Raw genomic sequence first — 27601 nt, 5'->3', positions numbered from 1 at the left:
TTATTATTATCATTACTACTTTATTTTATTTCAATTATTGAACTGTTCTTATCTCACCCCAGGAGTGTTTCTCACTCTTACTCCTCCGATTCTCTCCCCCATCCCATTGGGGCAGGGGGAGTGAGCGAGCGGCTGCGTGGTGCTGAGTTGCTGGCTGGGGCTAAACCACGACACATGTGGACCACAAGTGGCTTCCCCGACGTGCTGCCACCCTTAAGAGGTGCAGGATCTTTTATTTACCACTGATTGGAGTCCTTATCAAGACTGCACATGTGCGAGGCTTGATTCCCCAGTCAGCTGCATGACATTTTGCTCAGACCAGCTTGGCAGTGAAGCTGTGCCTGGCATCGCAGCCAGGCGGTCCAGGACATTGGTGAGTGCAGGACTCATCAACAGGGTACCACAAACACAGGGTTACTTTTTTGGGCACTGTTGTCAAATCCATAGTTTCTACCAATGGTTTAATATGGGCATTTTTTTTATTTAGCAACTGAGAGGCCTGCTTATAAAAGAATATTAATTTCAAAATACATGTATCTTTACTCATTATAATTCACTGGCACTTTCTTTGGACAATGTCCTGTATCAGATACTCACCCTAGATCTTCTCCCATGGCCATGATTACTACACTAACCCACTTGGAAAACTGGGTTGATGCTCCCATATATTCAGCTCCTATGGTCAATTAGATGAGTGATTCCAGTAGGTTGTAAAAGTTGCAGCTGGTATTCCCAATCAGGGTCCAAAACCAGATGTGAAGCTCCAAGCAATTGGGCTCCCATATCCTCAGGAAATTAATTATAGTGTCAGCATGAAAAAAGGACCCAAAACCCAAACAAACCAAAGAAATCAACTGAGAAAAGGAAGTAAGGAGGCAGGAATTGAAAGCAATGTTTTCCTCCTCTTCATATTTCTGAGTGGCTGTGGGTTCATGTTGTTTGTCATCCTGCAGTCACTTATCTTCTGTCTCCCAGTATCAGATTCCCTCCAAGACTGCTATCTACCTCTCAGTCCTCTGCTTCTTGTAGTATCTTAACACCTGCACATTTCTTGCCAATTCCCTGTTTTCCTCAGTCTCTTCATGATGGGACTGATGTACAGGGACCCTCAGTGAGCACCCATTAGTTGCTGGTCTCTGCAAAAGCAAATTGCCATGGAGGAGCACATGTGGATCCAGTCTCTTTCCTCACATCATTCCTGTCTGTGTGAAGAGACAGAGGCAACAGAGGGGAGAAAAACACAGAGGTGCTTCACCTGCTATGTGAGGAAAAGTAGGTGATGATGCTGCACATGGGTTGAAGCAGTTATCCAGAAATTCTAGTCTGTACACAGGAGCAGTCTCACTCAGAAATACTCAAAATGTGAAATTCAGCAAGGTAATTGCAAAAATAACAATTATGATTCCTAACACACAGCATCTCTGCAAATCTGTTGTGATACTGGAAATGTCAAGTTCTTAGCTGATAGAATTGCATTTTACTTCAGAATCTTATAAAAACAATCAGTATATAAAGCTTCAATACACAGACACATTGTGTTCTCTTACTGGGATATGTCACTTCCATGTCATACTAGCTGTATTGTGAAACAATGTGTCACTTTAGATTTGTAAGCTTCAAAAATATCTAATTTTGAACTTAGGAGGGATTTCAATGAGGCTTGAATAAACATATACTCTTGTTCTGGATGCCACTGAAAGAAAAGTGAGAGTGGAGTTTCTTCTAATGCTAAAGTAAGCAATAGAAGGCATGACATAATTTAAAGGTTAAAGATCTTAGACTTTTATATATACTCTGAATAAGAACCTTTTATCATATACATAATAGAAAAAGGGAACTGAAAACAACCTCTTATAAAATTTGTCATGATGATTTCACTGCTCCCCTGGGCAACATACCTAAAGCTTCTATACTAGTAATGTCGGTATGCTTTGCAATTTCACCTGCTCCTCAGGACAGCTGGGCTAGAGCAGTCCACATCTATGCTAGTAATAAACTCTTCCTTGCTCCAGAACAGGTAGGTGGCTGTGTTCAAACTGCTTCATGGGAATGGTTCCTTGAACGCTGGACGTGCCAAACTGGACCTAGAAATCCCTTTGGGGGAGTGCTTGCTGGCATGGGTGAAGGACACATGCCTACATCCATTTACAGGATAGACAACTCTGCAATAATGCCTCTTCCTGAGCACTGTTTAATTTCAGTTCATTTGCCAAGTTTTAATTATTTATTAAGTACACCTTTTGCCATTATCTGAGCTGTTAACATACAGAATAGCACCAAATTTTTCCATAAAACCCTTGTCAGTACACCTTCCAGTTCAACATAGACTGTTATTTACTGCTCTTTCCTTAGGGATTGGCTATGATTCCTTACTATCTAGTTATCCTCTCATGATTAACAAATAGTTCCACTTTTTCTACTACCTTTCCCGGAATTCAAGTTAGTCTGCCTGGTTTATAATTCCTTCGTTCCTTTTTTCTTTTTTTTTTTTTCTTGTACTGTTTGTTGTTTTCTGATATGCTCAAACCATGACTAGTTTTCATCAACATTTACTGAGAATTGTAAATCTCTCCAAGTACTCCAGCCAGTCTCTAAGTGTTAAGACTAACCAAGTTAATCTTCTTTTTTTTAAAAAAGCTATACATAGTAGCTGAAAATGATGTATGGGGTTGTCCTGCAGCCCAACCATCACATCTGGTTTTGATCTTTAATCCATACTGTTGTTTTCCACAAAGTTGGGCAGAACTTGTGCAGAACTAATCAATGTTCATGGTATAGGAAATGATCTTGCAAATATTTGCTCATCTTCCGTTGTTTACATGCCTCCTAACGAAGCATCTGACAAAATGTTCCTGAAATGAAGAGCGTACTTTAAACAGTGCGTGCATATGTTTTGCTATGAAGAATTAAGCTCATGAATGCAGTGACACTGCCTCATGTAAAGTAACAAGGAAAATGTATTCTGCACTGAAGCTTTCCAGAACAGACTTAAGTTTGATAGACTGTGATGTTGCTAAGAAAAAGAGTGAGATTGCTAAAAATGTGGGCAGGAGCCCAAACCCATTTTACATGCACATTGGCTTCATCAATATGGAAATTCAGCTAAGTTAAGAGCACTCTGTACATGCAGTGATATGAACAGCATCCACAAAAATGTACTTAGATGGATGATATGTCTACTTAGACAAATGTTTAAAGTGTTAAGCGCAAAAAGCTTGATACTAGCTGTAGAAAATGTGACCTTGGGTAGTCCTTTAGCTGGGAACTGGCTGTGACTTGAATTCGAAGTTTTGACCAAGGCTTACCAGCTTTGTAGAGGCAGTTCAGATCATCCCAGCAGTTTTTAATGCTGTGTAACATGACACAAGGTCTTGCATCTGAGGAGCTGAAAATCTTTTTCTAGATGTCAGTTAGACTTCACAACATTGTGATTTTGTGCCAATGTAAACATTATGAGATGTATAGTTTGAATGGAAAGAAGGAGGACCTGATAGGTTTCACAAGGGCAGAGTTGGGAACAGAAACACTAACCTTTAACTTTTTCTGTGTCTGGATATGTTGAAATTCAGGGCAGGTTTGGGCAGTGCAAAATTTTCTTACTCACCATAGAGATTCTGGTTTTGTCCATGGAAATCTGGATGGAGATAACCAGATCATTTCACAGCTGTCTGTCAAAGGGATGTTTCTACACATAGCTTGATCCTACATTCTTAATTATTTTTCACTTCCTCTTCCATCCTCTTAACATTCATTAGTTGTAGAGACAGGAATGGCAAGATTCGGCTTTGCAAGTTCCTCAGTGTCCTCGTTCTCTGTCTATGTTTAGTGAAGAAATTGCTAGTTAATAATGCAAATGAGCTATTGACACCAGTGGGTGTAATCCAGTCTTTCTGTCTGAAATGTCCAGGCTGAGCACTTTTTTTCTCAATTTTCTCACTTTTTCTTAGATTTCTTTTGAGACCTAAATAATATATTGGGTGCTTCTCCCTCTCTCTACATTTTGCTTGGGATACATATCCCCAGAAAACGGCTTGGTACATTTATGCTAGGTGTTTACCTCTTCCCTGAGGAGACTGGACTCAACAAGAAGCATTAGATGTCTTCAGCATTTTGTGCTGTGGTCTGCTGAAGTCTTTTTTAAGATGGTTACATGGTGCTAGCAGTGGCTGCAGATTACTGACTGTCTTGTTTGTAACAGTCAAGGTGTTTGTGGAAGACCAGCAGTGGGTAAAAGGAGTTGAATCTAAACCCTTCAAAGTTCCCTAAACGTGGTGCCTGGCTTACCTTAGATGAGGATGCTCTCCACCCCTCTTTTTATGTTCATGCAGCAAGGAGTAGGTGAGTCAGAGAGAGAAGAGGCAAGAAGGAGGCTGGTCTAACTGCATGCCCATGGCTAAAGCAGACCTGGAGCCCTGCCTCAGCTCCCTGTGGCAAGTGTGGTTTGCATTGTCAGCACAAACTAGACAAAAAAACCTTGTCCTGCAAATGGGATCCAAACCATAAATCCCAACCGTGACCATCAACCCTTGTAGCTCTTTTCAAGCTTGTTAGTGGAGCTCAGATGACTGTCTGCCTAAATATGGATTACTTTAGGCAAGGGATAGGCACCTTTCTCTCCAAAACAGGCAATTCTGCACAAATGGCGTGACCAAAGTACTGTGTCCAGGGCATGTTCAGGCTAAGTAAGGTGATAGCTTCAGGATTAGGCAGTCCTGAGAAGTAGGTAAAGTGAACTGATGACTGAGCCTTGGGCAAACCACTTTCTGCTCCTGTAGAATTGTGAATTCAAACCCCCAAAAGAAATAAAAGAAGAACAAATTGCATTGTGGTGATATTACAATGCTCAGACTATGCCAGGAAGAGCTGTGTTAGATTTAGATGCCCTTCATAACAAAGAAACCTGGAAACTATTTCGTATTAAAGCCAGCCCTTAGAGCTGTTCACAGAGCTCCTTTTACTCTTTATTTGAACTACTGTGTGTAACTTCCCTGAAAAAAAAAGAAACCATGCCCTACAGATCTTTTTATAGTTTTGTGGTTAAGAGATTCCTTTGGTAACAGTCCATGTGAATGTCTGCTCTCTCTATCTCCTTCTGTGCTGTTAATTATGAAATTTCCTCCCCTTTCAGAAAATAGGTTTGATACAATTGGAAGGTATGTGTGAGGAGGGGAAGAACTATAGCATCTTCCTTGTCAGTTGATGTAAAGAAACTTCAGTTACTACATACTTCCCAACCCCATAGAGACTGACAGGTAGGTCAGGCCATGAATTGGTATTGGGGAGCTCGTGTTAGGACATTTTTCAGATGGGACATTTTTCGCACACCCTTGTTGTCCATATTTAAAATCAAGTTCTGGACCTCACTAATCCACAGGTAGTGGTGGAAGAAAACAGTCTTAAATACATTTTCTGCCAACCTTTCTGCTTCGGTATGCTTCTCTTAAATATTCAAGTCAAATGCTGCATTTGGATAGGGTAGGGAATTAACATAAAGAAAGGGATTAAAAAGGCATAGAAAATTATCATAGAATATCTCTAGTTGGAATGGACTTATAAAGATCATCGAGTCCAGCTCCCTGCTCCTCACAGGACTACCTAACACTAAACCATATGACTAAGTGTCATGCAGATGGTCCATGGAAAATATTTTGAAGGTTTCTTTCTGGAAAGTGGTATAAATTTTTTATTCAATAAGGAAGGAAACAGTGATAAAGCAAAGGAAGAAAACAATGACTCATCATAGATATAATATAAAGAACAGGCATTTTGCTAGTTATTTTTATAACTATATACTGTTATCCAGGAAGTATGGCTGGACTAGTTACTTTTTTCTTACACAATCCATTAGTTAAACAATAGCCCAAAGATGTATGTTGATTATTTCCAATGATTACTGAGGCTCAGTTAACGAGAAGCAGTTAAATGGTAGTACAAAAGGTTGATGAGTGTATCTGTAAATCAGCAGTCATGGAGAATACATTAGTCTGCTGTACCTTAGCCAAAATACTGAGGTTCAAATGCTCTTGGGTCATCAGGCAGGGCTAGGCAATGTCTGCAGCTGTGACATGTGCTCTCGGGTGCAGTCTCCCAGGTGGGGGTCTTCCTTTCCTTGAATGTGGCACCTGTGGCCCTGTCACTGGAAACAAGGACTGAGACCTCCTGAGCTCCTGGTGCTCGCTCAGACATCTATCAGGATGGTGATGACTTTGGCTCTGCAGTTTACTCTCTTGTTTTAGCATGCTATTCTCATTTTAGCACCTCATTCTCCTGCTGCGGAAAATAAGAGAAATTTTCAAGCAGTCAGCTGTTTCTTCTCTCCAAGGAAAGCTTGGCTAGGTCTCACCATCCCTTGCAAGTCCAAGGCTGATGTTGCATGATGGACCTAGAGCTTTGTCCTTCACACTAGAGCTTTTCAGCCCTCACCTCCACCTCCCACCCGCTCTGGGTCCAGTTCAACCTTGTTATGAGCTGCTTCAGCACATTAAGGAAAAAAGGACTACATCTCTGCTGTCTTGGTATGCTGAAACAGCTCTGTATAGAAGCAGGCAGACCCAGCGCCAGCTCCAGGGTGAGGGTGGCCCTGCCCAGCTGGGTACTGGACACAGACACAGGGGGAACTGACTCAGGCTCTTGGTGAAGCTCAGCCTGAAATATCTTCTCCTTCACCCTTCACTTTTCTTTCGCTCACATTGCTCACATTGCAAAGGGTGATTGAGTTTTATTTGCCACCAAATTTGCTTGCTTTTTAAATTGAGCCTGTGTCCCTTGGTTATATGGTTGGGCTGAGAAACTACAGACCCTTTTTCCCCTCCGCTAAACTAGAGTATCATTAGTGTCTCATGGGGCTGATAAAGCAGCTGAGAGGCCACCAAAGCAGACAACTTCTGTGACAACTTCCCAGTGGTAATCACTCATCCATTGTCATGCTCTTCCCCAGTGTCCCACAAGTGCCCAAGACTTGCTTGTACTGAACTGCATTAACATGGAAGTTGAGGGTTACATCAGATTAAGATTACAAATCAATGTCACAATTATATTTCTTTTCATGAGCGTATGTGAATGTTGAACTGAAACCTGGAAAATATTTTGTAATTTCTAGAGATAGAAAGGTAAACTGGAAAATCCTGTAGACTATTCTTGATGAAGGAGAGACAAGTGAGTCTGGTTGATTTCTGACAACTACTTTCCTATTTTGTTTTTTAAAAGTCTCTCACTGCATAATCTGCCCAAGTAATTAATTATACTATTAAGAAGTTTTTTCCTGGTACCTAATTCTCCCTTGAAAAAATGATTCCATTGTTTCTTTTCCTGTATTTCTTGTCCTTTTCCGAGTAGATATGTAGGATAATTTATGACCTTCCTTCATGCAGTATCATTTTACAGCTTTGCAGACTGTTATAATGTCTTGCTCCAGTTTTCCCTCCGTGGACTAAGTTCTTCCAGCATCTCCTCAGAGGTCATGTAGTTCTTTTGCACCTTTCTGAGATTACAGTATTCCTTTAAAGGAGAAAAATTAGCAGGTTTGACATTATTTGCACTTGAAAAGTCTTCTCCCTCTATTGAAAGGTTTTGTTTTGTTACAAAAAGAAAAAAAATTCCTAAAAGGCACAGATAGTAAAGAATCTTTTTAGTTTGTATAGCAGAAATAAGAGAGGAACCTTAAACACAGAAGACCACATATGATTTTATGGATGGAATAATAAAGTGGCAACGTAATTAATTGAGTTGTTAAATTGGAGCATGTTTAGGCAAGGCCTAAAGATGTTTTAGCCTCAGCTGTCCCTACAAATTGTTTATGAAATGAGGCTGGGCTGATACTGAGCACTTCAAGAAGTGAGGGTCTGAAAATGGCCCTGTGGCTTCCGGTGTCAAATGTGTAAATGTACATCTCAGTCAACAGAATATGTTACTCAAAGCATGTTTTGGGGTGTATCACATTACGCAGTTCAAAAGGGAATATATAAATTAGATGGTCCTATTGGATAGAGAGAAGTTTTTGTCTGAAACAGGTTTCCTCCACTCCTGCTCAAGATGAGATCATTGATATTTGTTAATTGCACCTGCCAAATCTCAGAGTTAGATGAAAGATAAGAAGATTGTCAGGATTTTTGCTTTAGTAAAATGCTTTCTTGAATTGAGCAATAGTGTTACATTGACATCTTTTTCTCGCTGTGCAAGCATACAAGGTATAATGAGTCTAATAACTTTCTGGTAACTGCTAAAAAATAAGACCATTAGCAAAGTAGGTATTAAAGGAACATGTCTTCATATCAGTCAAAATTCAATGCTATTTCTCATGATCCTTTTATTGAATTATGTGGTCCACAGTTTTCCTCTCTTAAACCAAATTAAATTTATTGTTAATTCTGATTTAAGTATGTGTAACTCTCTTCTCCAGTATTCTAAGATGTTATGCATCTTGCATAATTTCTAGGAAATTATCAATAATGATTTAGCATTGCTACATGAAATTTTTCAGTCCTTCAGTCTGAATATAAGTACATAAGACAAAGCTGATTTAATTTCTGTTCATATCCTTTCCTTGCTCTATTTTCTGTTCTTTCTCAATGTAGTTAACACTGTTGACCATTCTACCACAATTAAGTTATTTTGTGAAGATTAAATAACAAAAACTTGATGTATTTCTGTCTTTAGGTTATCCCAGTACTTTATGGAGCTATACTTTCTTTGCATTTTGTTTTCCTTTTTGCTTTAGTATTTTTATAGAGCATATGACTCTTTCTTAATGCATAATAAATTCTAGATGAGAAAATAATATGGCCATTTTTTATTACTAATTGCATTGTGTTGCTGCTAGCATGACATAGGCTAGATCATATGGACCAAATTGTTCATCCCATCACAAATATTCACACCATTTTTTTGTAGAAAATGTAAGGCAATTTAATGACAATATGACAGTTGGCTTTTCACTACCCCCAAAAAACTTGCTGACTTTTTAAACTGACTAGTTTAGTTAATTTAATACTTCCTACTCTGGATAAAAATAAAGTGCAGACTTTTCATGCATTCCCTTGCTAACTAGTGATTAATCTCATAATTCTATATTAGGGGATGGTTTTTTCATTTTACATTTGTTTGTCACTAAATGTGCTTTTAAAAAGTCTGTGTAGTTGTGGTGGGTTGACCCTGGCTGGATGCCAGGTACCCACCAAAGCTGCTCTCTTACACCCCTCCTCAGCTGGACAGCGGGAAGAGAATAAAACAAAAGGCTCATGGGTCAAGATAAGGGCAGGGAGATCACTCACCAATTACTGTCATGGGCAAACCAGACTCGACTCAGGGAAACTGATTTAATTTACTACCAATCAAATCAGAGTAGGATAATGAGAAATAAAAACCTAAATCTTATAATACCTTCCCCCCACTCCTCCCTTCTTCCTGGGCTCAGCTTCACTCCTGATTTTCTCTATCTCCCCCCGGCCCAGAGCAGCGCAGGGGAATGGGAATGGAGGTTGTGGTCAGTTCATCACGCGTTGTCTCTGCCGCTCCTTCCTCCTCAGGGACAGGACCCCTCACACTCTTCCCCTGCTCCAATGTGGGGTCCCTCCACAGGAGACAGTTCTCCACAAAATTCTCCAACATGGTTCCTTCCCATGGGCTGCAGTTCTTCACAAACTGCTCCAATGTGGGTCCCTTCCATGGGGTGCAGCCCTTCAGGAGCAGACTGCTCCAGCGTGGGTCCCCCGTGGGGTCACAAGCCCTGCCAGCAAACCTGCTCCAGCGTGGGCTCCTCTCCCCATGGGGCCACAGGTCCTGCCAGGAGCCTGCTCCAGCGCAGGCTTCCCACAGGGTCACAGTGTGCTTCAGGCACATCCACCTGCTCTGGTGTGGGCTCCTCCCCGGGCTGCAGGTGGGTATCTGCTCCACTGTTAACTTCCATGGGCTGCAGGGGCACAGCTGCCTCACCATGGTCTTCACCACAGGCTGCAGGGGAATCTCTGCTCCGGTGCCTGGAGCACCTCCTCCCCGCCTTCTTCACTGACTTTGGTGTCTGCAGAGTTGTTTCTTTCGCATATTCTCACTCCTCTCTCCTCTGCTGATGTTTCACAGCAGCTTTTCCCCCTTCCTAAAGATGTGATCCCAGAGGCACTACCACTGTTGCTGATTGGCTTGGCTTGGCCAGTGGTGGATCCGTCTTGAAGCTGGCTGGCATTGGCTGTATTAGACATAGGGTAAGCTTCTAGCAGCTTCTCACAGAAGCCATCCCTGTAGCCCCCCTGCTACCAAAACCTTGCTATGCAAACCCAATACAGTAGTACCCATACATGTAGTCTCTGGCAATGCATAATGGACTTAAGATATGACGACACCATAATTGTGTTCTTCTGAGACTCTTTGGTAACTACTTATTTGTACAATACCATTTATTCACCAGGAATGCATATAAATCCTCATTCTTTAGGAAACATTAATAAAGAAACAATATCCTTCCTCAAACAATGTTCAAATTTGGTTTTCTCCAGGGAAATCTTTCTGTTTTCCCTTTCATGATGAAGTTGCCTTTCTGCTTGATTACTCCATGCTTTGTGGTTGCTTTCACTAGGTATGTACAAAAGTCAAGCAAATTAATGCAATAGGCATGTTTTTTTTCAGTCCAAGGGTATGTTTCCCTAAGCTAGTTCTTATTTTGACCTGTGTGGATTTTATTGTCTGAACTTTTGATAAACTGAGCAGCTGACAATAAATAAAAACTGATCTCTTTATCAGCCTGAATGAGAAAGGTTATGAACGATGGCAAACAATATCTATCCCTCTTGCTAGAATGTGACTACAAAAACAGCAGGCTCACCTCTATATCGAAATATTCAACTAAATGTGGCACAGCAAGGCCAATTAATGCTATAATCCATGAGAGCAATCCCCTTGCAATCAGTCCCCAAGGGCTGGGGCTGGTCTGCAGGTGCAGGAGTTCATCAGCTGCTCTCAGGCACTGCAGTGGAGTGCATGGGGAGACCTACCCTGGCGGGAAGTGCTCTTTCAGCAGAGCAGACCCTAAAGAATCTTTGCTCTTGAAGGATTCCAAAGCACTTCATGGGTCTTTTTATGTCACTGTAGCTGTCTGCGAACACCTGGCATCAGCAACTGGTGAATTATCACCTGCAAAGCAACCATTGCATGTTACCTCCCACCTGTTTAATGAACTTAGTAGGATTTCCAGGGAATCCTTAGCAAGTCAGCTTTTACACTATGGGTAATATCTTTATGAGATTAGTGTCTAGGATGTAGGTCTAGCAATTGAATTTGAAGTAACAGAGAATTGGCTAAATTCATGCCAGGGAGTGCAGCTTTGCTTTTAGCCCAGCTTCTGACCTTCCAGATTGGGACTGGCCAACCTGCACTTCATGGCTGGATGCAGCTTGCACTGGAGCTACACCTGTGGTGAGATGAAGGTGCCTGACATTGCCAGATTTCTGAGGTGCAAAGGAGCAAGAAGGCAGTGCCACCTCCTGCATGGTGCTCCCTGAGGCTCATGGTGATCAGGAGGTGTCAGGTGCAGGTGACATAGTGAAGTTTGCTCTTCTGGCTCTGCTCTTCCTTGGAGGCTGGCCTCAGGGATTTTGACAGCCTTTGAGCAGCCACCTCTTTCCAGGAACCAGCACAGCACCCCGTAATTCACAGTACTGGCCATACGAGGAAAGGTGCAAGTGCACAACCTGTGTTTGGAGTATCAAGAACGCAGTACAAATTGTTCATATTTTAGCCCTAAAACTGGTCTGCAACCTGGCTGAAGGGATTCCTGTCAAGTGCTTGTTTTTTCTTAACGAACCAATGTTTGTTTTACTGCCAGGTTGCAGTTGGCTCTGGTGTGGCTTGAGGAGCAGAGGAGGGTGAAGAAAAGGGACAGTTCCCTTTTTGCTTCTTTGTTATTGCACAATGTCCAACTGAGAAGAAAGTGGAATTCCTCTTGGCCTTGTGCCATACGAGCTCCAGAATAAAACAAGGCTGTTAAAACTCCTGACAATATAGATGACAATGTATCTTTTATATAAATAGACCACACGCTGTAAGGAAATGCTGTTAGTCTAAGACAAATCATTTCAGGCCAAAGAAAACTTTCGCTCTTTCTAGGCAAGGTCTTTGGAAGCTGACTAAGAGACTTATGTTAAAAAAAAAAAAAAAGTTCTAGAAATGTCTTTTCCAGAAAAAGTTGTTGACTTTATTGTTGTTGTTAGTATATTTTGTCATAATCTGAAAAATAAAATTCAGTTAATTTTGCCTGTAACTTCCTAACATCTCTACCTAGCATTTCTCTGTAATTTCTTATTTCACAATTGAATTTCTCCTTTTTATTTTAATCCTGTAGACTTTCTCAGGGAACTAACTGTCTTTCTTGCATTCTCTTTCTGCTGAGCAGCCAAGTAGGAACAAACTCTGTATGTAGGAAATGCAATCATCTTGGCAACAAACAGGAGATGATGCCAAATTTCCTTGCTATCACCTCTTTGCTACAGGTGCTGAACAAATGTTAATACATTTCAAATACTATTTTTCACACCACAGATTGTTTTTTCCATTTAGCAGTTTTTCTAAACAAAACAAAATATTTCCACGGTAAAAATCTACTGTGATAAAGTCAGGCCTTTATGCAATTACAGGGGCAGTCTATAGTGGTTGGGAGAAGGGTGTTGTTTCTTTCAGGTTTCCACCTATATGTTTGGAAACCAAACTCCTGAGTGCTTGCTCTGTGATTTGGGTAAGAAGAGATACATGGCATTTCCTGAAATTGTGGCTGGCTCTTGGCATGATTGTCTGACAAGATTGACCTACTTCACAAGAAAAGTGGGGACTGTTCTTAAAATAAGCCATTTTTCAGGTAGCTTTGGGTGTTGGTCTCCTAGCTGCATTTATGCAGAAATGAAGTTCAGTAGGACAATGGCAATCTCATTTAGAAGGGAAGAAATATTTATAATGTCCTGCAGGGTGAATTTCACTTAAATCCTCTAAAATTCAACCCTGTCTCATGTCACACATGAAAATATGAGACTGATATGATTTCCTGATGGTATTTTTTCACTGTGCAATTAAGGTGTAAGATTTAAAAGCTAAGGCTGAGCTTCTGCCTTTGTTATTTCACTGCTGATTTGATCCCCCATGAGCTTCCCAGATGTCTCTTCAGGAGAGGGAGCAGGAAAGTATTGAGATATAACCTTCTGTGTATCACCTGCTTTCCCAAGGCAGCATGGTTTTCCCTCAGTAAGAAGCTGTTCTTTTCTGAAGGCAAAATTTGTGCTGTGTGGTCTTGCTTTTTTGAAATGTGGCATGTGACAGAATATTTCCTTATTTAGCAGTCAGAGCTTTCTATCCAACGACCCAGCATTCAAAACTGAGCAGTCACTGTCTGGTCAGTCACTGTCCTCTCTTCAGCAGGACTTTATTGCCAGCAACTCTCATCATCCAGCTTTTGGTGAAGGGAAGAAAGGAAAACAGCATTTATTATTATGTTCTCCAGGTTCTTGCTTGTTCTTTCTCTTGTTCACAGTGCTTTGCAGCTGGCGGGTAAGTGCCTCCTGCTTGCCTCCTGTAAAGGTGTCTGTGAAAGTGCTTCCAAGTCCTCTGGCATTTCTGGGTGATTTGTGGTTCTGTGCCTATATGTATGTACATTATTAGTTTGGGACGTATAGATAGGGAGCCTCTTAATGGCAGGCAAGAGGCAAGGGCAAGATCTAACAGAAAAAAGAAATGGATAGAGAAGGAAGCAAAGACTGAATTTTTAATGGCTTTATTCATATATAGTGGCACTATCATTTCAATAACCCCAGAAGACCAGACCTAAGAAAATAATGAGATATGTTTAAATGTCTTTTTTTTTTTTTTTTTTTTTTTTTTAATCTTTACTTCTGTGTTCTGATTTTTAAGCTGTCTGTGTCTGGGTATTGGTTAGCAAAATCAGGCAGGAAAAACTTCAGGAGTGGTGAAATGTGGAATTATTTGTAGGACATTAAGATGTTCACAGATGATGGCTGTGGAATCCAGAGAGACTTAGTGCTTATAAAGAGGATTATTTTCATTCAGTCTTTTGAACAGACTCACTGAATTCACTGACGTTGATAAAGTGGATAAAGTAAAATTTTTGTGAAATAAAGTTGGATTAAATTTAGGAAAGTTGTAGAATTGCAGTGACAATACTATTGCCATCCCTTTAGGTGCATTTCTATTGTAGGTGTTAAACAGATGGCTTCTGGAGACCTGAATGTTTACGATTAAATCCTTTTAGCTTTGTAACTCCTGAGTAAAACTGTTACGGATTGCCTCAGAGTATGTGGTGGTTCTTTTTAGTCACCCATGGTATCACTGCAGGCCAGAATAATTATTTTCAGTGTACTGTATATTACCAAGTAAATTGAGTTTGACTTTTTGCAGGCTTTTTAATGAAATTTCTTTAGCTTTTTACATACATTTGAATTAAATATGATGCCCAGTGATCAAGAGATGTATCAGGGACTAAAATTGGTTATGAATCCCACAAGCTTTGGAGAGAAAGACAACCAGGTGGGTCACAAAGTACACCACAAAGCAGCAGAACAAATTCATAGTCATGATTCACTACTGCTACTGATAAACTCACTGTAGGGCTGAAATTAGCTCAGCTACTTCTACTTCACATTGGAGCCAATACTGTAGACATGATCAGAGAAACTACCTGGAGGTAGGGACCCAATTTCTGGTAGAGGTGGGCCTTCTAACTTCCACCAGCCTTTCCACATTGCCAAGTGTTGGTCAGACGCCACTACTACCCAGTCCTTGCTACTTCTTGGACTGTGATTGGTTTCCCAACATCATTACTAGTTTTACATTCAATGGCTCATAGTATGTACTGCAGGTCAGCAAGGCCAATGAGCCCAGAGTACCCCCTGTGAGGCCCAGAGGTGTTCACCCACATTTATACAGTGAAAGGAAAGGAAATGTGGATTTAGGAGTGGGGAGACAAATGGCTCAGCAAAGGTGGCTGTGACCCCACTAGGAGACATGTAAGATGTGGCAGGGTGAGGAAAGTTTGTAGAGGTCAGAGGTCTAAAAGGCCATGCATCTGAGGATAGATGGAAACGGGGTAATAGTAATGGTAGTGTGGTTGAGGGGATTCATGTGACGGATGCAAATCAATCCAACAAACTGTGCTCAGCTCTGCTTATGCTGCTGACTGCAACTGACCCACAGTATGGTGACATATAATAATGAAATACATATCGTATTGTCTACCTTATTGCTTTTTAATCAGTAAAATTGATGTTGTACTGGACTCTTCAAAACCATCTTGTTTTTATCTGATATGAACGCAGTGACTCCTTGTTCATGTGAATGGGAAGCAGAATCATGTCACATATCCACTATACATATATTCTATACTATTTACTATGTATTGTTTTGTTTTACAGACATTGAAACATTTTTAATATATAATAAAGTCAACAAGCTCTGTCTTCAGGTGTCTATCACACAGTCAGTTAGAACTGCCACTTGCCATCAAGACAATGAATCACAAAAATTCAGGTGGATCACTGATCATCAGCTTATGAGTGTGAGACTGAACCTATGCCTGGGGGTGCCATCAAAGGAGGATCGAGCTGTGATCGCCCTGTATCCGTGTAATCAAACAAGTGAGCTCCAGTGGTGGGAATGCAGAAATGAAAGCATCCTTGCAGTCCAAGGAGAAGATTTGTTTTTTGGTCCTGGCAATGAAGAACATGATAATGTTTTGTTAAACAAGGGGCTGAGTGCAAAGAATAAGTGGAAGGTCTATGGGGCCATGGATGTTTTATGTTCCTGGGGATATGAAGGTACAGAAAATTGATTCTTTCATCCTTTGCACTACTTTCTTTGTGAGTATTAGAGTGTTTTGGACCTTTGGTTTTGACTATTCTGATTCCTTCAGTGACCATCAGAGTTTTAGAAAATTGGTGTACTGAGGGAGTTAGCCTTGAATTTAATGTCACATTTGTGGCCAAGTATGTATTATATACATATATATATTTATATATTATATAATATACACAGTATTTTAGTATACGTATTATAGTATATTAGTATTGCAGGTATTATAAGTATTATATATACTCTCTCTATATTCTCTAAATATACATTATATATTAGTATATACATATATACACACTTACTTACTCTTATACTGTATATAAGTATTCTCTGAAGTCACTATTGCTCATTGCACTGTGTCACTACATTGTTAATAGAGAATATAAACACTGATAAGTTTCTTATACAGCAAGATGAAAAAGAAATCACATCCTCAAGAAAGAAGCACAATATGGGTGAGCTGAAAAAGGGCTGGAAGTACCAGTGTAGGTGGAGGAAGTGTGGCTTTTGTGACTCAGCAGATGAGGATGCTCATGGAATAATTATAATTAGCAGTGCAATTACCCTTTGTGATTAGCTGAAGTCTAATTGTTCTGAATGGCTTTCCCACATCCAGAATGAATGCTCTAAAAGCCATCTCACAGGATATTTGAAGTATTAAACTCTGAGCCTTGTGTGTGGGAGCTGCTCCACTCTATGTGAAATACTGAAATTGTCACTGGAATAAACCCAGAGATGGATTGTCTAACCTGATGTTTACTTTTTCCAGGAAGTAGGACTTCTAAATATTAGTTCCTCCTCTTGCACATTTTATATAAATATTAACATTGTTTAAAATAGTAGCATCATGGGGTAGAGCTCTGGAGCCTCACTAAGTTTGTAAAATCATCTCGGTCAGAACAAAAAACTAACTAGTTGTGTTTATAAAATATTACTTTACATCAGAATAGCACCGCTCTAAAACATATGTCAGCAGCTTAAGTCTGAAAAAGTGTTGAAAGGAATTTTGTTGTGGTTTTGGTAAAGGTAACATGGCAAGCACTGTGAGATGCAATTCAGCTATTAGCACAGGCTTCACATTTTTCACAGTTTACATTCATCTATTGTTTTCCATACTATCTTTATCATTTTGTCTTCTCAGAGACCTTTACCCTGCTAGGAAACGCTTTTGGGGCACCCTGTGTGTTCCCTTTCATGTACAATAAGCGATGGTATGCCGAGTGCACAGACGCTGGCCGGCCAGATGGCCGGCTCTGGTGTGCAACCACTGCAGACTATGACACAGACCAGCGATACGGATTTTGCCCGTCAAAAGGTAAATTACCCCTTCCCATGCAGTTCACCTCAGTGGGGTATTGGCAAACCAGCACTAGCAGAATACGAACGTCTTTATAGTAACGCATAGTTTACAAGAATGTATTTTAGTATATGATGTATTGCCACATCCTCTCTGTGCAAGGAAATAACATGTTGCATAAAGATGTGGAGAAAAGTGCGACTGAAGAGTAAACCAGCATGCAGTTCCCACTAATTGTGGGGGTGTTGCTGAGCAGCACGATAATTTTGAGTTCCTCACTGTTTCCCAGCCAAGATGTGTGCCGTCACCATTGTACAGCCCTTCTCTGAGGACCCCCACTGCGATGGATGTGGGCACAAAAATGAGTGCTGTGGGAAGATTAATGATGAAGTTAACGTTTCAGTCTGCATGATTGTCATGTGAATATTTTTTTACTTAAGTGGAATGCATCCTTTTATCCATGCTATTAAGCCCTATTCATGTTGCCTGGGAAGCAGTCTTTCCACCCGTTCTGACAACTGCCTCCCATCCCTGGCATTTCTCTACATCTTCAGTCACCTTCTGAAAACTGTTTTCCATTTCCGTGGTCACTTCCCCCTCCATCTCCCTTTATGGCCTTGTTCTTGACAGGGGAGTTTTGCATTCAAGGTGTTGAAGACTCCTCCTGACACTTCTCAGCTTTCCCCTATATTCCTCCCCATTGCTCCGGTTCAACATTATGTCTTTTATTATTAAAACAGCCCTTTACTCTAGTTGATTCAAAATGTGCTTTTGGTGTGGTTCAAATCCATAGTCAAATATGCTTTCTGGGTCCCTACAAAGATACCTAGGACACTGAGCCCAAAAGGCATGTGACGTAGGGTCAATGAACAATTTTCAAAGCTTTCGAAAGCCAGTCCCAGCTCTCAGTTCTTTTTTTTTAATTCAACTTCATAGTGACTTCTGGGAATAATCAAATATCTGATTCAGTTTTGCATTGTGCTTGGTTAGCATGTATAGATCTTCAACAGACCAAAGATGCAAAGGTAATCAGAAGAGGAGCACAATGCAGCTCAGCACCATCATGGTGCCCAGGCTCCGAAGCTGTGTGACAGGCACATCCAGCAGCTCTTTGCAAGGGGGTATTTATCTAAGAACTGTTTTGATGCTAAATTCAGGTCTAGAGCAGGTTCTCACAGCTCTCGGTGGGAACTGCTGTCCAGAAAGAGACGGAGGAGAAGTTCCATATCTTTTTATAGATTTCACCGAGGATTTCAGCCACAGCACTCCATGCAATATATTTTTCTGTGCAATCACTTCCCTTGTAGCAATTCCGTATTTGCCAGCTCTACCTGTCAGTTTACAGGCCTTAACTATGTCCTTCCCCATCCTGCTCATAACATTTTCAGTGCTCTTGAAAGAACAGCACAGGTGGCATTTAATGAGACTGCCATGCCTAACAAGAACCTGCAATTCATTTTTCTGTGGGTGAGTTGCTATCACCCCCAAAATAATTATTTTCTCCACAGATAAAGATACCACCTGGACTACGGATCAGTTAACAAATGTCCACTACCAAATAAACTCTGAATCGGCTCTCACATGGCACCAAGCCAGGAAGAGCTGTCAGCAGCAAAATGCAGAATTGTTGAGTATCACAGACATTCACGAACAAATATACCTTAAAGGTAAGGAAGTAAAGCAAACCCTGACTTATTCAGGATCTGTTCAGTCCATCACCACAGCTAAAGACTATTTAGTATGGTTTTGGTTAATGTCTATGGACGTAAATATGCATGAGTAAGTAAACAAAATCTTTTAGAATTTGCAATCACTAGCAAGTTTAAACAGAATTCAAAGTATTCCAGCATCCTGCAAGTGTAACAGTTTGAATTTCTATCTAAAAATGTTATCTTATATTAAAACTTCATTAATGTTTTTTTTCCCCCCCAAGTGGAAAAAAAATTCTGAAAAGTAAATGAAAGTTTCATTTTTGGTCAAGAGGAACCTTTAAAACAAATTGAAAACAAGAGAAAAGAGGTATCTTTGTGCCAAAAGAAAGATGTGTTTTGTGTCAAATGCAGTTTGACATCTGTTTTTTTCATTCATTAGACAAACTGAAAAATATCAGTTATTCATAATCCCAGATCGTGGCTCTACCTACCCACCAATGTATTGCTGGAAGAATGGTGTGGAAGAAACTCTCTCTTGTTATTTTTAATGATGAATCTAACTTCTAAGAGCTTTACTATTATTGCTTATACTCTCAACGTACCAATATTTCTACTTAAATAGTTAAGTCCAATGTTGTACAGAATTTAGCCTATTTTACAGAAACACTTTCATTTTGGATATACTCTGTGGCACCTCATTTGTGCTCATTTTGCATTAGGTGATAGAATAAGAGAGGGGGTTATTTGCTTGCTTTTTACAGTAATCAAAGCTTCAGCATATTTCAATTTATCAGTTATCTCTCAGTATCTAAAGATATTTGTAGTTAGACATTTAAGAATTTTAAGTCTTCCTAGAGACATTATTAGTGACTATTACTAATAAAAAAGAGATTTACAAAATCATTTATCTTCTTTTGTTTGCTTAGAGTTAACAGAAGGTACAGATTCTGCACTGTGGATTGGACTCAACAGACTGAACTTGAGGAGTGGGTGGGAGTGGATCGGAGGCAGCCCTTTCCAGTACTTAAACTGGGCTCCAGGTAGCTGTGACTTTGTTCAGTTCTGTATTTCTGAACAAAAAATATACATACCTCAAATACTGCTTTAAATTCTATTATCGGATAGATATACCATGAGATATTTATTTTAGCTTTTCTTGCTTTAGCTTTAGAAAAAGCTTTTTTCTACAGCAATATAAGCCAGAAGCATCTGTCTATTGCAAAAAATATTTTAGCTCTGAAAGAAATGCTGTCTTTCCCAAAAATATATGATCTTCCATTTCTTGCCTCTAGCAACAAAACTGGTTACATGTTCATATCCACCTAAATGATACTACATTTCATACAGACATTCCCACTACCAGAGACCTACCTCGGTTCTTGCCAAAGCTGGGAAAGACATGATCTTTGGGGCTCTCACTTCACTCATTAGTGATTTCTCCTGTGCATTTTAGAGCTTAGAACTCTATTTGCCTCTCAGAAAAGTTCACTTTTTTTTTCCTGTACATTTCCCAAAGGAAGTCCCTCTCCAGAATCTGCAAAACTCTGTGTGGTTTTGAATCCTGAAACAAAAGCTAAATGGCAAAATTGGGAATGTGATCAGAAACTTGGTTACATTTGTAAGAAAAGAAACTTTACCCTGGTTCTCTCAGGTATGTTGATATAAGTTGCTAATTAAAAGTAGAAGCTGTTACCTGAATTCCTTGGCATTCACACTGACAAAGATGAGCAGGAGAATTTTATTAGCAATAGAAACTATTTCTTGTTTATCTGGTTTGCTTTTTACAACCATTGCACCCTTTCTAGGCTGATTTCCAGTTCCACAACACGAAGAATGAAACAAGTAAAAGCAAAGAACGCCCAACTTGTCCCATCTGTCCGTATTTTGGTAGTAAGGTCTCCTCTTTGAATACACACACTACTGAGCATGAAAAGGGAGAACAAAGAAAAAAATATTTTTCAGAAGAGGGACATTAGTAAAAACAAGCAAAAGGAAGAAAGATCAATACATTGCAAAGATAAAAGATATTTTAAGTGTATAAAGATTTTCCTGTTGGTGTTTCCCTAAGTACATGTTTAGTTGTAAATCTGTCTAGATGACTCTATCAATAGACTTCAACTTTTAAAAATTCATAAGCATTCTATGTTAGGTGCAAATAATTTCTGATTTCTCTTATCTGACAAATAATTACTAAGTAATACAGAAGCTGTTAAAATTAATACATTGTTATTAATTATTAATACATTAATTAATGAATCGATGCATTAATTATTAATTAGTACCAATTAAAATTGTTACAGACATCTGATTATATCAGAACCTTAGAATTTTTATTAAATAATATTTGTTTTAAAAAGCTTTCCTTTTCTAAGCTAAGAATTGCCAGATTTAGAATCATATTTATGTTTACTATGTTTTGTGTCCATCATTTCCTTATAATGAGAATTTCCAAAGAAAAGTCCTGGTTTAGAACTTTTGCAGAGAATAAGTGAAAATATTTTCAGTGTCATGTCCCTTGCATGGCATCTGAACTCCTGTAAAACACTGATATTTGTTCCTAGCTGACATTGGGACTGTTACTTGCCCAGACGGATGGGTACCATATGTAGATCACTGCTACAAGATCTTCAGGGAGACCAAAGGATGGGAAGAAGCTTTGAGCTCTTGTCAGAAGGAAGGGAGTCACCTGGCCAGCATCCAAAGCCTTGAGGAGCACAGCTTTGTGGTGTCTCAGCTTGGGTACAGTGAGTGTTTCCAGGGAGTGCTTTTGCCTTTGTCTGCATGTAAGAAGCACCAGCTAGCTGAATTGAGATGCAGCAATCGAATTAACATGAAACACTGCAGCCAAATACATGCAAGGAACCAGAGGTCCAGTGGCGTTAGGCTGGTGCAGTGCTTTCCTTTCTGCTTCAAAACGGATGCCGCCTTCTGTGCTGCAGCTTGCACATTTACTCAAATGTCTTGACTTGTGCTTTGCTTTGCATGAGGGTAGAAGGGCATCAGTCATCTCATTGAGAAGCTTTCTTAGTGAAAGAATTATGAAATATAACTTCTGCTTTGAAAGAATGCTTTTTATGGAAAAACAACGTGTTTGTACTGTTTTCTGTGCATTTGGGGAACTTACAGTGTGTCTTTAAGTCATTCTCTGCATCTTGTGGTCAACCAGCACCCAGAACAGCAAGTTCACAGGTCTCTGCAGCAATGATGGAAGAAACCCACTAAAGAAAGTTTAGCTCTCTACACTGCCAGATGGAAAAGATCAGCAAAGCTAGCCAAGGTGGTTTCCAGGCAGCAAGCTGTGGAATTGCCTGGGCTGCCTTAAAGAACTGTACTCGGGTCACTGGATCTAACATGTCAGCGTGGTCTCACCATGGCTTTTTTAATATCCCTGGCAGAAAAGTGGTGAAGAGTCTGTGGACATGTGCTACGTTTTGCCCCTGTTAACTATTTGCTTTTTTTTCATGCTTAGAGGTAGTGAAAGCCTTAATTAACTATTGAAAAAGTGGAAGATATTAAAACCCAAAAACTTCTTTCTTCAGAAAGAGTAATTTGTCAGCTTAGTGTCCAACCACACAGGGAGATATTTTTGTTTTCTTATACTTTTTGATTCTGGTATCATACATCGCAGTTTAGTGACTACTGAAGAAATTGTGAATATCCTTCTGTATCTTCCTTTCTTTCTCATTTTTGCGAATGCCACCTAAATTTACCTTTCAGTTTTCTTGCTTTTCTTTCATTAAGAATGCCTAAAACCATAGGATCATACACTCATTTAGGCCAGAAGGAACTCCAGAGGTCATTTGGTCCAGACTCAGCTTGGAGCAGGGCCAGCCTCCAAGTTAGATCCAGTTACTGACAGCCTTCCCCTGCTGAGTTTTGGATGCTGTTGAAACTCTAATTTTACTTATTGCCTAAACAATTGATCTGGGACTGGGGAGCTGGGCTTATGGGGTTTCTCTGCTTTCTTCATTCTGTTGAAAGAAGCTTAAAACATTCATGCTTCAAGTTACATAAAGCCCAGTATTTTAAAATCTGACCAGCGCAACAGAACCTAAAAAGTTAACTATTCACACAGTTCTATCATACCACCATAGTGTGTTAGCTTTAGGCTGGTAATTTACTCTTCTCCCACTGCTATGAGGAAAAGAAGCAAAATTTTTTGATCCAGTGCAGGGATTTCATTACAGCCTAATTTTCCAAAGCATACTGTCTTTATTCTAATACCTATGTGAAAATATTTATTTACAAAATGATCATGCTACACACTAAATAATTTTAAGTTTCGTAAATTTATGAAAGAGATTATATGTTCTAGAGCTTGAGGGTGCTGTGAAAAGGATGCAGTGGTGTAAGAGGTCTTTTCTAGTTCTGTGTTTCCATGTTTTAGAGCCAACAGACAAGCTATGGATTGGGCTGAATGATCATAAGGTTCAAATGTATTTTGAATGGAGCGATGGTGCACCAGTGACGTACACAAAATGGCACGTGGGAGAGCCATCCACCACAAACAACAGGCCAGAAGACTGCGTACTGATCAAGGGCCAGGTAACATTATTCAATACATATTTTGCTTTAATATGGAAACTAACTTCTTAATATAAGAATAATGTGCCCCACTATTTCAGCAACTGGCTAGGGCCAGAAAAAGGGATGTGGGGACAAAGGATGAGGTTAAATATGACCTTTTATTAAAGAAAAGAAAAAGTAAAATGAAAGCATTACTGCATCACTGATGAAATTTTCTCTTTAAGTTCATCTGAAACTCACCAATGAAATTATTAGGGCTATAAAACAGGTCTCTGAATGTAGTCTGAGTACATTCTCCTGCTCCTTTTCCTCTGGTGGTAATGATGGCACGTGGGGATCTCTGCTGCCTCCTTTGTGCCTGCTCATTTGCCCATCCCTGCATGGCCCAACTGCCTGTGCAGAGCCGTGCAGAACAGGTCGGGGACCAGCTGCCTGCACCCTCATCCCTTCTTATCACTACAAGCCATAGCTGTACTACTATAGCCCAGCCTACTATTTCACTGAATGTGAGCAGATTTATTTTTGTTATCAACTAGGGGAAAATGAAAAAAAAAAACATTTCTGTTTCAAAATTAAAGGAAAAAGAAAATGAATCGTTTTCATTACAAAGAAAGAAATTATTCACCTTAATCTCGTTGTTTCATTCTTTTTCCTGCCACAGGATGGCTATTGGGCAGACTATGTCTGTGAGAAGAAAGCTGGCTACATTTGTAAAAGAAAACCTATATCACAAATATCTGGAGACAAGGAAATTACTGGTGCAGGTTGCAAAAAAGTAAGTATATGCGAATGGAACATCAATTTCCCAGATGAAATAAATACCCTGTCTGAGAATCATCTAGAATTATTTATATTATTTACATATAGATTTTTTTTGTTCTTATTTATTATGAAGTGTCTCTCTCTCAGTTACTTTAAACTTTAGAAAGCCATTTACAGAAACTTCTTGGAAGGAATCTGTAATTTCACAGCAAAAGGTTTCTAATTAATAATTTTCATGATTATTGTGCTTCATTCATTTCAAAATGGTATAGCTCACTTAATACATGATATCGCAATTACTTAAAAGTTTTATGGAAACCCTAAAATCATGTTACAGGGCTGGAGAAGATATGGGACCTACTGCTATTTTATTGGGCATGTTCCAGCAACATTTTCAGAAGCAAACACCACTTGTGAAGGAGAAAAAGGTTACTTAGCCACAGTTGAAAGTAGGTAAGATAATGAATTTTCCTTGGTTTTTAAATAGGTAAAGATTATATGTACTGAAATATTCCTGGAACTACAATTCTAACACAATGTCAAACAGCAAATTATCTAAGTTGCAGATGAGGTCTCTAGTTAAACAACAAAAAAGTCTCGCTTTTGTTTGTTGATTTATAGAGAGTCAGAATCCTAGCATAAGGTCCTCTCGCAATCTGAAACAAGAAAAAAGAGAAAAGGATTCACTGTCAGATTAGACAAGTAGTATCTGGACCAATAACTTTGTTTTCACTTGTGTCTTTCTGATCCCTTTTACAGGTATGAACAAGCCTATCTGACTAGCCTTGTCGGGCTGAGGCCTGAGCAACATTTCTGGCTTGGTCTCTCTGACGTGGAGGACCAAGGCACTTTCAGGTGGGCCAACGGTGAAGCCGTCTCCTTCACGCACTGGGATGCAGCAATGCCTGGTAGGTGCCGTAACAGCGGATGGTAGGCATTCTCTGAGGTCATGGTCGCTATTTGGGTTTGCATCGGCAACGTCCTCTGAATTTTATGCTTTAAGCCTTCAGTATATTTTACAGGAACTGGCAGCTCTCAAACCCCAACTTTTAATTCCAAAGGGAACAATTTGAACTGCAGTTTTATATTAGGACATCTGATATATTTACCCATAAGATTAACCTTTTGGCTCATCTTCACAAAGAGATAAAAAGGAGTTACAGGCAGTTCCTGAGACTGTTCCACACTCATGCCTCTAGTGGTAAAGTTAGCCTGGGAGAAGAGTCTGAAACACAGCAACTGTAATAAGGGTTTTAAGTTAGAATTACAAAATCACAGTATCAAAAATGATCATACCATTATTTTTTTTTTACTTGTGATGCTAAGAAAACTGCATTCATGGGATCATACTGTGCAGAAGCACAGAAAACAAGATTTCAAAATGCCATGAGGCAATCTGCTCTCCCCATGACATACTACATCCCTCCTAGTGATCATTTGTCTGAAAACTTTCTCAAAACCCTTCAGTAAGGTTATAAAATGTAAAATAAAATAAAAATAATAAAAAAAATGCCAAAGACATAGAGTAATAAAACTTCTGTAAATGTCATGAGAAGAACGCTTGTCAGTGAGTCTGTGGTGCCAGCAGATGCTCAGAGTATAAAGGGAGCACTTGGAGATCAGTCTGGAACAGTGAAGAAAAATCAGTTTCCTTGCATCTGTGTTCACTGAGGAAGAAAACGGGCTTTCTCTGCTGGAAAGTTTCTTTGTGAGGGTATGATCAGAGAGTCTATTTCAAGCTGAAATATCAGGAGAATAGACTATGGAACAAATAGATGACCTGAAGAATAGCAAGTCAGGACTAAGCACAGCTGCAAAAGCATCCAAGAGCTGTAAAGGTTATATTAAGTGAACTGTTCACTTTAATGTGTAACTACCTGCTAAAACTGCCTTGACAGCTAAGGGGTGAAAAAAGGCAAATTTGGAGCCACCTTTAAAATGGTTCCAGGGAGATGTGGGGAAATACAGACCAATGAGTCATTGGTAAATTAGCTGAATCTGTAATAAAGAATAGAATAAAGAAGATATAGTGGGAAAGATATGTAAAATTGCTTGTGTAAAGGGAGGTCATGCTCACAGACCTCCTGGAGCTCCCCACAGGAGCCAAAAGCATAGGAATAAGGGAAATCGAGATAGTGTGGTCTATCTCAATTACCAAAAGCCTTTCAGCTAATCTGACCTGACGCAGGAAAGCTCTTACATGAATAAAAATTTTAATCAAAAGGCAGGGAATGGAAGGTGGGTTTTTTTGTTGTTTGTTTTGTTTTTTTTATTGGGGCTGGTTTTAGCTGGGGAGGAGTGTTCACTAGCAGAGTCCCATAATGATCTGTGCCAAAACTCATGCTGTTCAACATATTTACAGACAATCTGGAAAAGGTGAAATAGTGAGGTGACAAGATTTGCTGATGATACTAAAGTATTTCTGATAGTGAAGATGTGCTTGTGGGAAAATGCAGGATGATCTCAGGAGAATAAGTAACTGAGCATGGTCAGTAAAATGGCAGGTACACTTTGATGCAGGTAGAGTGATGCTCATAGGAACAAACATATGCCTTGAATTGACATAAAATGATGGACTTATAGCTGGCTATTTAATTTCAGGAGTCAGTTCTTGGCATCATGGTAGACAGATCCATTAAAACATCAGGTCTGTGCTCAACAGGAATCAAAAAGCAAATAAAATGTTAAGAATACTTAGGAAATTAAGAAAGAACACAAATAAGCTATTGTATAAGCCCATTGTGTGCATTTGACTGCATCTTGTGTGATGTATGCACCTCTGGTTCCCACTGAGAAAATATAAAAAAATTACAGCAAAAAACCCATCACGGGTTAACCTCCATCATGTCTCTGTCGAGGTTTGCATGCCTGCCCTATGTATGCCCTGAGGGTTTTGTTTCCATCTTTATGAAAATCACTAGTGACTGAGGTTATGCTACCTGATATAAAACAGGCTTAATGTAAGTAAGAGTGAGGTCCTCATGTGAAAACACAGGTTTTCACTGTAAAAAAAAAAAAACAAAAACAAATGAAGCCTTACTTTCTACCCATAGAATTAATTATGTAGGACATTCAAAATAAAAAAAAGCAGGATCCCGAACTGATCATGACCTCCTCAAACAGAAAATACTACTCTTTGCCTGTGTGAAAAACACTTGAAATGTAACTCCGCTATTCAAGTGTTATTGTATGGCAAGAAGCAAATGGCCACTGCTCAAAGATTTTAGGTAAGAATTAAACAGTTTAGATTGTATAAAATATTCAACATGGTTCTTTTTTCTCATAAAGGAAGTAATCCAGGATGTGTAGCCATGAGAACTGGGACTGCAGCTGGATTATGGGACGTTCTTGACTGTGAGACAAAGCAAAAATATATCTGTAAGCAGTGGGCAAAGAGTGCAACAGCTCCACCTATTCCAACTACTGCTCTGGTCCCCACATGCCCTGAAGGTTGGGTATCAAACAACCATAGTAGTTCCTGTTTTAAAGTAAGTGCCTAAATAGTTAAAAGAAGAAAGGCTTTGAATTG

General features: G+C 39.6%; 1 protein-coding gene across 1 annotated transcript in view; it reads left to right on the top strand.

Moving 5' to 3' along the window:
• Positions 1–13463: 13463 nt before the first annotated feature.
• LOC104028863 (macrophage mannose receptor 1) overlaps positions 13464–27601 on the top strand; it is a 34168-nt gene continuing 20030 nt past the window's right edge. Inside the window, exons 1-12 of the mRNA XM_075704580.1 lie at positions 13464–13521; positions 15399–15800; positions 16976–17149; positions 18640–18798; positions 19710–19823; positions 20300–20434; positions 21345–21527; positions 23171–23328; positions 23972–24085; positions 24410–24525; positions 24832–24980; positions 27361–27560. Of these exons, the coding sequence (XP_075560695.1) occupies positions 13464–13521; positions 15399–15800; positions 16976–17149; positions 18640–18798; positions 19710–19823; positions 20300–20434; positions 21345–21527; positions 23171–23328; positions 23972–24085; positions 24410–24525; positions 24832–24980; positions 27361–27560 (1962 nt within the window). The remainder of the gene's footprint in view (positions 13522–15398; positions 15801–16975; positions 17150–18639; positions 18799–19709; positions 19824–20299; positions 20435–21344; positions 21528–23170; positions 23329–23971; positions 24086–24409; positions 24526–24831; positions 24981–27360; positions 27561–27601) is intronic.

Source organism: Pelecanus crispus, chromosome 2 (assembly GCF_030463565.1).
Source record: "Pelecanus crispus isolate bPelCri1 chromosome 2, bPelCri1.pri, whole genome shotgun sequence".
NCBI lineage: Eukaryota > Metazoa > Chordata > Aves > Pelecaniformes > Pelecanidae > Pelecanus > Pelecanus crispus.
The sequence above is the reverse complement of the archived record's forward strand: the minus strand, read 5'-3'. Positions and strand labels throughout refer to the sequence as shown.